This window comes from Corvus kubaryi, unplaced genomic scaffold (genome assembly GCF_017639235.1).
Source record: "Corvus kubaryi isolate FWS band 111438036 unplaced genomic scaffold, C.kubaryi_AGA036_p1.0 split1-131, whole genome shotgun sequence".
Lineage (NCBI taxonomy): Eukaryota > Metazoa > Chordata > Aves > Passeriformes > Corvidae > Corvus > Corvus kubaryi.
This window is the reverse complement of record NW_024582073.1, coordinates 6,549,148-6,565,710: the sequence shown is the minus strand read 5'-3', so window position 1 is coordinate 6,565,710 and position 16,563 is coordinate 6,549,148. Positions and strand designations below refer to the sequence as shown.

Here is a 16,563-nt window from a genome sequence, read left to right as displayed (position 1 = left end):
CACTTATAAATCATCCCATTTGATACACTCACTCTGACAGTCCCTCCTGTATTTCAAACCACATCTACCCTTAACAGCAGTATCATTTTTAAAAAGAGCAGCTTCCAGTTTCTCTTTGCAGTCATAACACAGCCAAATCTGGGCTTCCTAAGCAATGCTTTTGTTGTATAGTAGCTATTGACTCACTTGATTTTTGTTGCTAGCTTATTTGCTTGCACATCTCTTACACAGGCCCAGCTGCTTTTCTAACCAAGATCACTCATCCTAGATTTTATCCAAGTTAGATTTCAGAAGGCACTTTGGTTCATATATATTAAATATGTAACATGTCAACTTGCCAGTGAAAGTACAGGTTATGAAAGGAGGCTGTCCTTCAGGACCTTCCCACATTCTAAACATTAGAAAAACACAAATTCTCATCATTTCCTGGAAGAACATTCGAAGTCAAAGTCCTTCTTCATCACGCACCTGTGAAATGGCCACAGAATCCAGTGGGATGGCCAAGAAACTGTGATAATACATAGATACACACAGAACATTTCATTCTTTGGCTACACACTACTTTGTCTAATTGAAAACAGACACTGTCACAGTGCTTATTAGCCTCGTTAATTATTTAACGAAGAGCATGCCAGAGCCCACCGAAGTCAGTGAAAAAGTCTTCCCCTAATGATTATCAGCTTCAGCAGAAGCCTTTGGAGTGTGTCTGTCTCTGTGGTCAGCCATGGCAAAAAAGTTGTCATCCTAGAGCTGACAGAAACTGTGACGAAGCTCTGGGAAGGACTGTCTTGCTTGTTCTGTGGCAAGCACTCATGTCACCAGAAGCTGGCATCTTCCCAAGGCTTGCTGCTATCAGAACAAAGCATGAAACTCACATATTCCAAAGTCCCAAAGGCTGATGGAGGTCGTCTAGACATCAACAGACATGAGATTAATTTTACTGTCTGTTCTTAGTGCCTGGATACTACAGTCCTGGATTGTACAGTCATTAAAAATGGAGCTGCAGTTCTTTTATCTTTTGCTAGCCTTGTACTTTGCATTCAAGCATGACAGGAACCAACGGCAGAAAGAGGTAGTGCCTTTATTTAATAGAGTTGCATATTAGTGGGTACTTTTAATGCATTTTTTTTTGCAGCAGGGTCCTCAAATATATTTTTAATAGGTAATGCTGTATGAAATTCTATAATAGCATTTCAGAAGACTGTGACACACTATCAAAAAAAACCCAAAAATTAGACAGCATTTTAGTCCTTCTATCAACCAGGCAGCAGTTCCTATTTTAAGCCAGGTAAAATAACTATGAAGTACAGGAAATTAATATTTATTCAGACTACTCTATATTCTCAAAAAAGCTAGCATGGAATTACTAAAATCACAGAGGCTGTGTGCATGTTAACACCCTAAATACGTAGTGTGCTTAAGAACATGTAGACACACACTTTCCTTACACGTTCCTGAGCCCTACAGTTGCTAAAATGCAGGGAAAGAAGGAATAGAGAGGGAAGAATAGAAGAGAATTATATAGAAATAATAGAAATTACGTTTCAAGACACAGCACAAATCAGACCGGTTGCCAAGCTTTTATTTTTTATTCTTAGCATTTTTTGCTTGGCAGGATAACTCTTGGGATGGTCTTGGGTAATAAGCTTCTTGCTAAACAGGAGACCTGACAAACGAGTTCATGGCTTGATCCAACAGAGAATCATTTCAATTAAACAAGCATCCTCCAAATAAGCAAAAAATACTGAAATGGACAGCAATGGAGACATTTTTGAGTCTCATTTTAACACGTTACAGAGTTGTCAGTTACTCTTCTGTTATCCAGTTAATACCAGAAAAGGTCTTCCTCTAAGGCTGTGCAGTGTCTACAAGAAGTGTACTGTAGCACTAAAAAAATCCCACAGCTGAGTCACTTGAATGTCTCCAAGCTACTTTGCAGATAACAGTGTTTCCCAGCTCTCCTCTAAAACATAGTCCCAGCATACTCCCAGAGCTCGGATTAAGCAGCCTCAAATCTGTCTTTTATTTTTGCCTGTGACAAGAGAATTTGCCTCTGGCTGTCCATGGGACTTTCAGAATCTACCAGGCTTCTTCTATATGTGGAAAGACTTTATATTTGGGACTGGAATCTGCTTTTAATATTAACAGATTGGACTTTTTACAGGAATAAATTTAAAAACAGGGTCTCTTCTTTCAATTTGAAACAATGCCTGGTATGAGTTTAATTAGAATCCAGTTTCTTAAAGTAAATATTCTCCTAAGCAGAAACTACGGCTTTGTGAAAATGCGGACAACATCTCCACAGATATTATTTTAAAACAATTGGTTATTTTAAAAACAGCATATTATGCAGTAGCAAACCAGATTATCTCTTCTTTTTTTTTTTTTTTTAATGGTCATTAAAGACAAAATGTCTAGTAAAACATAAGGAATTCTCTGACAGGTTTTAGCACCCAGGAGATGGAAAGGGATTATTAAAAATGTGACCATTTCCTTATCTCAAAAAACAGGCATTTATATTTCTCCCTTCTCATCTTTATTTATTTATTTATTTATTTATTTTCCCAGGTGGAAGTCTCTTCCCTTTTCTTCAGAAACTGCATGAGACAATGCAGTACCAAATCACATTTAAAGATCTGTTAAAAAGAAGTTCACTGTTAGAAGCTCAGTTGAAACTACTGACATGAACAAGTCCATGAAATGCTATGGAATGCCTTCAGGATGGCAGAGGGGTTATACAAACACAGCACTGCATCTACACCTAAAACATTTGGTTTTCTCACTTATATACACCACAATACAACTCTCTCTTCAACTGCTTCTCATTCAGTGAGCCTTTAAATTATTATTTCAAATAATGAGAATAAAAAGGCATCTACAGTAGCCTTTAGATTGTCACTCAGAAGGAAATACCTAGAACATTATGCTGGTGTATTAGTTCCTTCAACCCACCTCTAAACTCTTGAATTTAAACACAGACTTTCTTACCTGCTCCACTCTTTTTCTGCTGTCTGATGTTGTGCTGAGAGGCTTACATACTTGAAAGAATGGCAACAAGAACAAGTTCTAATAACTCCCAATTTCCTGATAGAAGCGGTCTGAGGAACCTATTGTCTTAGAACAACTGAGAATGGATACAAGAAAGAAAAAGGAAGGAATGTGTTGGAAGACCATTACCTCTCTTGAGTGAGAGAATCAGCAGCAAGCAACTGAGACCAACAAAAAGAACTAACAACATTCAGGGCAATCACTCAGTCAGAAGATACATTGCTTTCATGCCATCTAGGTATTTAAGGGGTGGAGAGTATGCAATTTTTTTAATTAAAGCAGAAGAAGGTGCTAAATGAAGATAGGTAACTCCAGGAAAGTACTTTCCCATCCAAGACCATAAATGCAAGTAGTCTATAAAACAATCATGTCATTTTACAGCACACACCAGTTTTTAACTGATTTCTATTGAACCATATGTGAAGGTCAGTGGTGCGTGGCACTGAATTTGCACTTCAATCAACTCTATCAGTCATAACACTACAAGATCATAAAATACTTCATTTACAGTCTGCAAAAAAACACAGATTAAGCAGATGGAACATGGGACACCCAGGTTTTCCCAAACAAATTGCAGATAAGGACATGTGATCTCTACTGGTTCAACAACAGCAAAAAAATGCTTGGGGAGGACCAAGTATGTATGTATACACATTAAAAGTTAATGCAATTTGTTCAGACTAGATCCAATCTCTGCAGCTGCACAACTTCACTAAAGTGTTTCATATCCTCTGATGTGCACAATAATAGCAGGTAAGAGGGAAATTGATTTACATTGCTTTCACAACGTTAAATGCTCTAATTATTAAATAGCCCTCAACATATGGCAAGGAATTAAGAAATGTAAATCAGGAGCCATGTGCTACATAGTAATCACATAAATGGTTCCCAAATAGCAACACCACTTCTGGAAGGCTATCAGAATCATACTTTTCTGATTTACACAACATTTCTGCAAACTTGTGGTGAAATACTCTGCACTATAAAGCAAACTACTAATAGAATGGCAATGGTAAACAAAATTTCCTTTAGCTTGTGATTAATTTCATTAGAGCATTAACATGGAAAAAAACAGATACAAAAATGTGTTTAATCTTGGCATATTAAAGGACTTTGATTCTTAAAATTTATTAGACTTTTGACAGTATTAATTCAAAATCTTCTGCTGATGCTTTAATTTAGCAGTTTGGTGAATAGTACAGCAACACATCCTCTATAGCTGTTTCTTGAGACAGATGACTCATTGTTGAACAACACTAATATCAGAAATTTAAATGCATGCATATACCATAATGATAAAACTGCTTATCTATTCTACTTTCAAGTTTCCAAAGGATGTTTGAAAAAAACAGCACACAGCTATTTAAACCTGGCAGTTGTTTAAAAGTGTTCAATGTTTAGTATGACAATTTTATCTCCTTCCTTCACTCTTCATCTCTTTTGTTCTGCCCTCCTTCCCTTTCCCATGTTTCTTGCTCATAGTGGTTTTTCACCTTGGCTTGTATAACCCTAATGCTAGGTTGTTGAAAAACAGCTTTTTTTTCTTACTTGTTATTTGGAGTCTTTAGAAGCTACTGTTAGATATTAATTGTAGCCACTAATACTGACAATTAATACAGACCAAAATACTGTTAAAAAAACCCCCTTGTGCTGTTTTAATATACAGACAATTACAATGTCCTTCTGCATGATCCTTTCTGATGAAATACCCCTCTCTCTCTCCACACTATTAATTCTAAAAATTGGATGCACTAGATTGTGCATTGAAAAGGTTATTCTTAAAGACAGTCATGAAATGGTAGCACTGATAGAAAACAGAAACAGGAATATGTAGTCAGGAGTACTGCCAGAAGCAACAGATCTATCTCAGACCAGTCAACAACACCAGAAAACTCTTCTGGCACAAAAGGAAGGCCACGCAATCTGTGGGTAAAGGATAACCTTTGCTTTCTACCTACCCAGGAGTCTGCCTTTGCATCATTTCAACCTCCTCCATCCAGTTCCATTAGAGAAGAAATCTTTCACGCAGCTGGATGTTAGTGGCTGTACCTGGGAGAAGGGTAAGGCAAGGCTGGGTTTCATGCTGCAAAAAAAAAGTAGATAGCTGCCATCTACATGGCATGTCTCACTTGGATTTGGGTAAGACCATACTTAGGTGGAATTAAATAAATTCATCAAATTTTGGTCAAAAAAGACAGCTGGAGTTTTCCATAAGAATGGACAAAATAGGTGTTTAGAAAAGAAAAAGGCTATATAAGAACAGAAGAAAAACACAGGGGGAACTCTGGAAGGTGTCTCAGGGTACTTCAGAAGGTAGTGATTAGAGGTTCCTGGGTGCTTTCTGAGGAGGAGTTGATCTCTAGGATACACTGTGCTGTGCAGCATTTCAGTTCCCTGTACACTGCCAAAGCAAACTGAGAAGGAATCAATTAAATACAGCGTCTGTCATTTAAAACACTGTCTTTTCACATATTTAACCCTTTTCAGGACTTCAGCTTAAGGTGATAATAGGAAAAACGTGGCAAAGACCATAAACAAGGATATTTCCTCTTCATTTTTGAAGATCCTTCCTGTCCACCCAAAATCTTATATTTATCAGTGGAGTGTTTACGAATAATAAGCCCAAGAGTCATAGAAGACTGTGCATCCTGCAATTCAGAAGCAGTTTAAACCTTTCATTTACAGAGATGTTTTCCTTCAGCTATGTCTTCAAGATCTAACACACTAAATTTAATTTTTTTCACCTTTCCCAAGTAAGATGGAAAGCTGCAGCCATTAGTTCAATGTCCGGCTGGCCGTCAGTAAAAAAAATCTTAGAATAACTGAGTTTAAAAAGAACCTCTGGAAGGTCCAAAGCAGAGCAATCTCGGAAGACAGATCAAGTTGCCTAGGTCATATTCTGTCAAACTGTGAGGGTTTCCACAAAGGTGGAAACTCCACCACAACTCTGAGCAGCCATTATCTCTGCACCTGTTGAAAACTGCCATCATTGGCCTAATAGTTATGAGTTTGCCTAGTAAAGCTAAGGAGGAGAAGAAAATAATTGTTCTTCATTTTTTTGGTCCTATTAGATTATGTCTCATAAAGAAAGACAATATTGTTACACTGTTTTTTCCACAATCAGCCCTTGAATGTAGTAGAAGCCTGTTGCGCTGTGCAGAATTAATGTCTTGTGGCAGCTTTTTCTTTATGGGTGCTAAAATACAGAAAATGTACTTAATTGTATATTTGCCATTACAGAGTTCAAGAACAAAGGTTAAAAAACTCCAGCCTTTTATACACGAAGAAGCTGAAGGAGTTCTCCATGTCCATTTAATCCCAGGTTTTTAGTTTTCATTTAAAATAAAATGTCAAAACTTGCCAATGAATTGTCTTGAGAGTTATGCATGACTATTTGCTTAAATATTGGTTGTTGTCACATACACAGAAATTGACATCACTAAAATAGTGATGCCTAACCATATCACAGTACAAACACATATTCTTAAGGTACATTTTTCACCTTTGTGAAGGGCAGTGTATTCCAAATATTGTCTGCATCCTATACAGCTAAACACAAAATATCAAAGACCATCAATGCTTTATTATAACTGGTTTAATAGTTCTTCACCAAAATGTTCATTACATCTTTAGGTGATTATGTAACTGAATGAGACCTCTATAGCTTCCTTCTTACATTCTTAATCAGCACTTTTTTTTGGGGATATCTTATTAAAAAAAATATTTGAAATGTAATTTTCTGTGTGTCTCCTATAAAAAGAATATACAAAACTGAGTACTCCATGGATGCATCGTAGCAGCAAATATTAAAGGATTTCCCTGACATTCTTTATAAGTATACCTTTTAGCATAACCCATAATACTATTTTTTCTGTATTACAAAATCTCTTTGTTCCTATAGATTAACAGTATTTTTCATTGTAAGCAACATATACATTGATTACTACATTTTAAATTCACTTTTTTCTTGGTTAAAATCCACTGCTAAAAATCCATGAAATCCATTAAAATCCCCAGAGTTATCCTGGATGAATTTCTAATGCACTTAAATATTTCTGAAAATGTTTCAGAGTCAGATTATTTAAATAATAATTATTTCCAATTCAGGTAGCATTATGTAAATTGTATCATTACACAAGGGTAATGAAAACTTTGGAACTACGATATTGCATTCCTTTGGTACTTAGCTATTTAAACTAGTCAGCCTGAATGAGAAGTAGTTGTATATTTCAGATAGAAAAAAAAATCATTGCAAGATTTATGTAACATGATAAAAGGCCTTAATGCAAAGCAGTCAACAGTAGAATACCTTGGATATCAGCAAGACCACTGCTTCTCAAGCATTTCCTAAATAACCCAGAATAATTGCATCACAGAGAAAAGGTGATGGTTTTGATATCTTTGTCCATCAAATCTGGCTGAAAAATTTAACCACCCCGTCAGTCTGCTTTACAATGAGCACCAACGAGCTACACAGAAATCTGCAGCATCTGCTCTCACATCTTCCTTGTAGATGAGAAAAAAGTAAGCAAAGCTCTAATTCACCCTTCGTGTCGTCAGCAGTAATTCTAGCATTAGAAGCAAACGCTGATGCTTTGCCAGGAGAGGAAAAAAAAGTACTGAATATACATGTTCCGTGAACTGGGAGAGCCTCCCAGACTAGCTCCTCGATAGGCATATATAACGCTACTGTAAAGTACCTACATTTTTGTTAACTCTTCTGATGCAAAGCATTTGACTCTTGGGGATGGTGCTGTGCAGGGCCAGGAGTTGGGCTCCTTGGGACCCTTGTGGGTCCCTTCCAACTCAGCCTATCCTGTGTTTCTGTGATTTTTTTCACTTTACATTGTGCAACACTTTTCCCAGTTGTAGTACTCTGCACAGTTGTAGCATTAATTTTAATTTTACACCTTCACTGTTGATTTATTCACAGACTTTCAATAAATAAATAGATAAATAAATAAATAACCAAACAACCTCTGCCAGCTACTCAGTCCTTATCCTGTACTACACAATTTTTCTGGTTTTTTCTTTAGTATCAAAGAGGTTTCTGTGGGTTTTTTATCCTTCCACTTTCCTAATGAATCATTCCCTGGAATGCTTATAGCTACTGAGTTAGTTCTGTTCTTGGATTTAAGCACCATCTGCATGCCCTGGATAAGTTATTAATGAGATTTTCATATCCTCCTCTCTATTGCTTTTCCATTTTTTACAAGGAATGCTTTTTGCCAATATACATTATCCACAGCTCTAACATAATTAACCTGAGTTTCTTGCTGACTCCTCTGAAAGCACTATTATGGCCAGATTCCATGTGGCCCTTCCAGGTATGCCCAAAAAAGGAGCATACAGTAGTTTACTCCTTTGTGTCCCAGAATTTACAAAGATAGTGGGCTTTTAGAAGATGCAAGTGCTGCTCTGAATAGCTCTGCACCAGCACTGGCAGAGAGATATCACCATTTCCAAAAGATGAAACTGGAGCAAAGAAAGGCTAGGGAAGCAACCAGAACTCAGCAGGGGAACTGCACTTTTTTCCTTTAAAAGCAGAAGTGAAAGCTTTCCAGTAGTATTCTGCAGAAAAAAATAGTCAAAGAACCTTCTTTTATGATACTCTGAATTTGCATTAAGCATGTTTGGGGCTGACAAACACTGCTAGGTTTGGCTAGGGCACTAGCCAAGCTAGGGTCCCCCAGCTAGGGACTGCTACAGCTACAAACTCTTCTCAAGCTCATTAAAAACTCTGAATCATAGAGATGTATAAATACAGTGCCCTAAATTTAACATATTCCAGATCATCAGCATATGATCATGGCCGTGTTTCCTGGCAACTGAAAACATCCAACTATTTCATAAACACACACACACACATATGCATATAGCTCTCCTGATCTGAGCAGGGGACAAGGGTAATCTGTGAAAAAATGGATTTCCCTTGTGCTCATATTGGTGAGCACATCGCACAGCTTTTAACCACCAAGTCTGATATTCTACACCATTACACTGATTCTATGCAATAATATATCCAGTGCTCCAAAGATGAAAGATCACACCTGCAAGTGCTCATGGCTGACCATCTCTCTGACTTGCAATAGTCAGCAAGAATTCCCCTCCATTCTCTTCAGTCCTGTTCAATTGATTTACAAAATGTTGGGAAAAAAGAGGTTTTGGTCTGTCTGTAAGAGAAATGCAATGCAGATGCTTGCATAAAGCAACCAGAACCTTTGAAAGCAGAGATGGTTCCTTCAAAATGGAATCACAGTGCATTTAATTTTCATCTGCCTACTGACTTATCTTCCTCTTTTTTTAAACAACCAGCATTCACCTCTTTGGTTACAATAAGAATGCCATTCCTGAAGCTGGTGAGACTGACCAGAGTTTGCAGAAGGGTCCTCAATTTGTACACATTTCCATAGATCTTTTCAATGTCAATATGGAACTTGAAACTTTAGGCTATGGAGTCCAGTCCTCTGTCCTTGTAACTTCCCTTTGATTTTGTTTTTGGTTTTTTTTCTCCAATATTTAAGTTTTCTATTCAATTATGTTTTATAAATTTCAGAGAGTAGAAAAGACAAAAGTTCTATAGCTGTTGGAAAGACCGATTTCAAATATGAGAAAGAAGCCTAAAAAGCTTATGGAGATAATCAGAATACTGAACTATCCAGCATGATCATGTTCAAAGGGCAGAGGAGAGCAGACAGGTAATTCAATCACTTCCAGTTTTTTGGTCCCTTGCTTAGTTTTAGTGCCCATTATTTTGTGGATTTCCTTTTCTACATGCTAATAAAAAGCAAAGTATTTATGAAAAAGTGCTACCTTAATGTCTTGCAAATATTACAGCAAATAAAAAGACAAAAATACCTTCATGATTTGTAGAAAGCCAAAAACAATAAAGGTCTGTATGACTTGCCATTTGCACGGCTGTATTTAATACAAATTAATGCTAATGACATAGGGAATTTGTTTTGAAGTCAAACTTGTAATTTATTTTGATGACTAAACAGAAATAGCATGGGATGTTTGGGTAAAATAGTTCATTTCAGAGCTGAAAGTGCAGTCAAGAGTGTTCCAGCTGCAATCCTGTGCTTAGCATAAAATGAGTACAGAGAAAAAAATTATCTCCCCTTGAATAAACCCATGCCTATCCATATCAGTACAGTAGGCTGGGGAATATATCTAAGTCATATGAGATGTCTCTGGCCTCAGGGGACGGTGCAGCGTCGTCTTCTCCCTGCCCACACCCATTTTGCAGGTTATGGCATCACTGTAGTGTTCATACATCATTCAAGGATCCCAGCTGCTAGGACAGCCAATAGCCAACAGCCAAAACTTGTTTATCTGACAGAGGTGTATCACCAGTAAAAGTTAAACCTTCCTCAGCAGTCTATAGAATATAGCACTCAGTTTTGAAGTGCATCAGTGAAGCATCAAGTTACAAACTGTCAGTACTCACACCAAGTCTGCCAGTAAAATGAATAACAAATCTATCCCTGAATTCAAGAACTACCTCCCAACCAGACATTTACTTAGCTGAATTTAATATACAGTCCTTCAAGAAGCCTATACACTTCCCTTTTGTTGGTCAATAACTAGATAAAATGCCAGTATTAACCTAAAACTTTTCATTACTAAATGAGCCATTTTTTACAATGAGCTAAATTCTTGCTGTAAGACATCTCTGAGAATGTCTTTCACAGGAAGTGAAAGTGGGCTGATGAACAGCTCTTGCTTTCAGATGACTTTAGAAGAATTCATCTCAGACCCTGAACTATTTCTGTTGTAGCACGTTAGGCCAGATTGTGATCCCAGTCATAGTAGTGATATGTGCACAATAATGCAAACTGCTATGCCAAAGTAAACATTCTACTGGTTTAAAATGAGTTATTTCAGATTCATATGAATGGAAGTGAAACATAACTGAGACTAAGTATCTTAGATTAATGATGTGTGGCATGGTCAGAATGCAGTAATCTCTCACAAAAACACTTTCAGAAATTCCCAGGTCTTACTAGGCACATAGTGTTAAAAAAAATGTTAGTTATTTCTACATCTCTTTTCAGACTACAGGTCAATATAGAAAAAGGAATAAACTGCTAGAAAATTCCAGAAATATGAAACTACATAATTACTATGCACTATGTACAAAAGCATTGTTTGGTATGTTTTGTGTCGTGAATTATCACAATGGCCATTTACAAGTGTTCTTTTAAACTGTAAGAATCCATCCACCCACAACTGAAGTATTCTTGACGATTAAGATTAATGTGTCATGAATCACCATGGTTTAATATGCATGACACAGTTTCATTTCACACATATTCTGCATGGGTTGATTGCCACATATACCAATATCAAACAGATGTTAATTCTTTAATTTTTTTGCTCTCAGAGTATGTTTTAATTACCTATGAGGCTTCATAAAGAAAAAGAGGGAGGTTATTTTGAAGCAAATTTAATGAAAAATATAAAAGAAAAATCCATTCAATTTTTTTCTTTACTTCATGTTCTCAACAATATAATTTCAATATTAACAAAAACACTTGAGATGTAAAGGAACTGCAGACTACTCTCATTAAATGGCTCATTCATTGTAAGCAAGAAAAATTTGATTATTTTTCTAATAAAATATATTATTTTAAAAGCCCTGCCAATTGAACATGGGCTTGGTGATATGAAATGTTTGTGCAAGTCATTGTATATTTATACTATGCCTAAATTCTTAAATTTGAGTATTTTGCAAAGAAATCAAAACTCCATGTAAAACATCACTATATAAATTCTCACATCAACAGTGCTCATATGTCAGCTAAATTAAAAATTCTCTGAATGTAAAATATTTTACAAGCCTCCTCTGTACAGAGGCCAGAAATGGAAATGAAAAGACATCCTAGGTTAAAAGTAATGTATAGTGAGAAAGCTGTTTCAGTCAGCGTCAGCTCCCACTTTCTGCTGTGTCAGATGCAAGCCACCGTTCTCCAGGACCAGAACAGCAACAGAGGCACAGGTCAGCATGGAATATTGTGGGATAAAACCTCTGAGCTTTAACTAATTCCTAATTTGATCATTCTAATTGTAATCGTTATTGTAATTTCCATGGAAGTTGTAGCATCAGCTTTGGGCCTGACCTTCCTGAAATCAACAGGAACAGGAATGGGTCCCAAGGATTTTGCACTAGAATTAGTTTCACCAAGCTGAAACAGTCTCCAGGTTGAAAATTACAATTACCAAAACTGTTACAAATAAAAATATTAATAGCAGTAGGAGTGTATATTTGAATCATACATGTCAATGTTAGACAGTATAAATACAGATAAACAATAATAGTAGATAAAATATTGTCAAAACTAAGATATTCAGCCCCTCCCCATGCCATAGAGATTTTTCTGTACACAGTAATATTTTCAAAACTATAAAAATTATTTCAATTTCTTGCCTATATAACACATATTGACATAAGATGACATACAGCTTTAAAATCAAAATGTGAACTGACATTTTGAAAAATAACTGACAGTCATGGCACAAGAGTGCAGTGACCTCTGTCCTCCAATATTCTCTTTTCCTGTATTTTTTTTTCCAAATGCCCAAATAAGTGCAAGATGCCCAGAAACAAAATGCATGCTACCAGTGAAACCCTAATTTCAAAGAAGACAAAATACAACATTTTCACTGAATTTACTGGGCCCAGGAATGAATCTAAAATGTGGAATTTATAAACATCACACAAAACACTTGTGCAGATTTCTGAAAACATACACCTATCGCATTGCAGGGAATTAAGCCTGCATTCCTTGTTCAACCAAAATTCCCTGACTGGAATAACAGCTTTAGATGTTATTTTTGTTCAAATTCTGTTTTACTATGTTAAAACACCAGATATTTTTTCTTTTTACTTAAGATAAATGTGTGAAAGTGCCTTCTTTCCATTCATAGATGTTATCTTTCTCCAACTTCAAATGATTCATCTGGGTGAATGTAATTATAAATAATTTATCAAGATACATACCAGTTGTTAGGGGAAAAAAAATCCTGAAGGAAGAATATCACTGCATAAAATCTGAACATTCAAATTGATTTTTTAAATCAATCTTTAATTGGTTTTATTACCTCCTAATCCAGGTCTGAGGCGATTATCATAACCATCCAGAAGTCTGTCTAGAATTCTTGTAAAGATGGTGATGTTATTCTTAGCTTCATCTTCCAGGGAGTCAGCCAGCACTGATCTAAATGGATATTTTACATTTTAGAAGGTGCTAAGTATGCTTTAACATACACTCAACATGCATTTTTTTTTTCAGGCTGGCCTTTAACTTGCTGCATTCTAACAGGAAGGGTGTATTTAACAGTATACAAATACACAATTTATATATAACAAGTTCAGACATGTAAGAGTCAACAACATACTATTTAAAATACCCAGGCAGTCATTTTCCAGTAGCCTCTACTTGTAGTCATCATTGCATTACTGTGAGTGCTACTTCAAGCTCCACTAACACTGTTACTGGGGGCTGTGCTGGTGCAAAACCCAGGAAGAGCTTCCCAGGCTTTGGTGGCATGTTACTCCTAGACTGATAGCCCGGGATCGCATGCACAAACCCATCTCCTTCCAGCTCTATCTTATCTGTCCTCACCTAGCTATACTCTATCTCTGGATAAATCCTGTGGATTTGCTTCCACCCAATGGTCATGTAATGTACATGACCAGAAGAACTAACATGAGGGAAAACTCCAGCGATCATGCTCAGGGAGTCCTCTGACGCCAGCAGTTGGTGGGAGGGAACACCAGTGCTGACTAGCAAGCTGCAGGATAGCTGTGGACAGCCTTCATCTTTCTAAAACGTTATTTTGTCATAAATAGCACTGTCTGATCTCCCAATAGATGCAGACAAACCTTATAAAAGTTGGATGGAAAAAGGAATCATAAATGATATATCAAGAAGAATCTAGAGATCACTGATTGTTTCAAACTTCCCCAATAAAGAAAGAGACATTACAGGCTTTATGGATCAAATCTCTGTGGAACATGCTACGGGCCGAATATGAACCTGCTGTCCAGGCAGCTGGGGTGCTCCACAGTCCTCCGGGACCTGGGCACCCAGACCAAAAGGGTTTGTGCCAAGGAAACCCTGACATGCAGAAAGCCTTACACATGCAAATGTTACTGTGCCAACAATTTTAAGCATTATGCATGTGAAGTACATGAGCTCATCAGTCTTATCTACTTAATACCAGCATATTAGTATCAAGGAAGTAAAGCATCATATGCTACACACATTACCATTTATACCTTTTTCAGCCACCTAAATTTTTAACCTTAAATGTTTGAGTATTAATCATTTCAGGATGAAGGCATTCTGAATGCCGTAACAGCAAGCATGTTTTCCTCCTCTTCCAAACCAAAAGTATGTTTGGGTGATCTTTTCTCTAAAGCAAGCTACAAAATTATTAAAGACAAGGTTGTCTGTTGGTCCCCAGTTCAAGAGCATGAAGGAAGTATTTAAATGTAAATCATTGCAGTCTGTGCTTTCCATCATATAAACTACAGAATCGACCCAAATCAGATAACTTATAAAGAACCCATGAAAACATCATGTGTGATTTTACTCATGTGTCAGTTTTTTATTAATTGCAATTACTGCATGGTTCCTTTTTGATTTGTAAAATGTATCACTGTACTCATGGTAGTGTACATCTCTGCCATTTTTAAGCTTCTTTTTGAGATACAGCAGTTTTTGAATTCAAGATTCCACTGAAAAAAAATTAGATCAATACAATTACATCAAATTAGGGTCGAATCCCGCAAACTTTACTCGGGCATAAAGTCCTTAATAACGCATGTAGTCTCTTTGACGTCAGTAAGATTACTCACTTGAGTAGGGTTTGCAGGATCTGGCCCACTGTGACTCAACTAATACTGCACCATAGTTAGGTATAAAGTGAAAGAGAAAACATAGTTTCAGGAAATATTTTGATCACTGGGAAACAAACAAACATATTGGAGACTTGTTTAATCATAGGAAACTTGCATTATTTAGCATACAATTCTTACTATATCAGGACAAGACCTACTGTAACCAGAACTAAAGCAAGTAAATCAAAGTTACAAACTACGATTAATTACATATTTCGGGACTGTGTGCAACACAAAAGTATAATGTGATAAAAATTACTTCCTCTTATACTGTCACTTTAGAAATGGAGAACTTTAAGCAACATAAGAAAAGTTGATTAATAAATGATGCTATTGTTTTATTATATGTGATTGTGAAGTTGTATGCTATCTCCACCTAGAGGTTTAAAGCTTAAGCATCATTTTGAATTCTATTATGTTTGACCAAAAAAAAAAAAAACAAGAAAAAAAAAAGGCATGCCCGTATTACTAAATATGTGAGCATTATTTTAAAGACTGTGATTTGCAGCGTGACTTCATGATAATCTATCTCTCCATTTTGTATGGTACAGAATCACAGTGATATAGTAACTCAATAATTATTTAGGATTCAATAAGGCATTTAAAGAAATTGTTATTTTAATGGTGAAATAAAGCATCAATTCAAAAACCGTTTAAGGACAAGAGACCAGGCTTTTTTGGTCCCTAAACTACATTCTACTGCATTTGCTCAAGAAACTATGTAATACTGCATTCAAACAGCTAAGAAAGGTATTTTATTACGTTACTACATACTGTACTTTTATAACCACTCACACAAGCTTACCCTTAGTAGATTGTAACATACATGTTTGCAGTGAACAACAAAACTAAATATCCTCTCACCTTGTTGGTAGCCACACCAATAAAACGAGAACCAACTGCATCTCGGAGAGTGCCAGCTTCCTCTTCATCGGTGCTCTTTGCAAAACCTAACGGTGTAAGAAAAACACAAACCCACTCTCAGCCACAGTCAGTCTCCGCCAAGCAGTGCTTTCAACTTAACCCGAGGAAAAATATGTCACTTCACTGGAGAAAGGAAACCACTGGATTTCCGCAGCACTTTTCAGTACTAGCAACTTATTGTATCTCCATCTTTCCCAACGATCCTGCTCTGTGCAAAGAGGCAACGTATGATCAGAAGTGGCATGTGAGCCGGCGCATCAGATGCTTTCCTGTTCCGTGATGTGAAAGCCCCGAGACGAAAAGGAACAAAAAATAAAAACCGTATGTATGGGAGGATGGGGGCTTAACCACCCCTCGCCTCACTACGGCACACCGCAGCCGGGGGGCGGGGGGGCGGGCGGGAGGCAGAGTCATGCCATTCGCCGGGGCTCGGTGCGGGGACCGCGGGCGAGCCGCCCCCCGTCGCCGCCGAGCGCCCAGCACGTTTGACAGCTGCTCGGCAAAGCACCGGTGGCCGCCGCCGGAGGGGGCGGAGGGGGGCAGCCCCCGCAGGGCGACAAGTTGCGGAGCGCGGCAGAGCCCCCGACACGGGCAGGCGCTGCCCGCGCCCGCGGGGGACCCCCGGGGACCCTACCTGGGAGCGGGCGGGCGGCCGGGGCGGGGAGGGAGGGGGAGAAGAGGGA

General features: G+C 37.5%; 1 protein-coding gene and 1 long non-coding RNA gene across 2 annotated transcripts in view; one reads left to right on the top strand and one right to left on the bottom strand.

The window, feature by feature from the left end:
- The window catches only part of GABRA2 (gamma-aminobutyric acid type A receptor subunit alpha2), a 64,643-nt gene extending 48,110 nt beyond the window's left edge, over nt 1-16,533 (bottom strand). The window contains exons 1-3 of the mRNA XM_042053052.1: nt 16,515-16,533; nt 15,821-15,906; nt 13,153-13,268 (exon numbers count right to left, since the gene is read on the bottom strand). Of these exons, the coding sequence (XP_041908986.1) occupies nt 13,153-13,268; nt 15,821-15,888 (184 nt within the window). The 5' untranslated portion in view covers nt 15,889-15,906; nt 16,515-16,533. The remainder of the gene's footprint in view (nt 1-13,152; nt 13,269-15,820; nt 15,907-16,514) is intronic.
- LOC121676489 overlaps nt 15,953-16,563 on the top strand; it is a 47,363-nt gene continuing 46,752 nt past the window's right edge. Inside the window, exon 1 of the long non-coding RNA XR_006020488.1 lies at nt 15,953-16,201. This is a non-coding gene — a long non-coding RNA (uncharacterized LOC121676489). The remainder of the gene's footprint in view (nt 16,202-16,563) is intronic.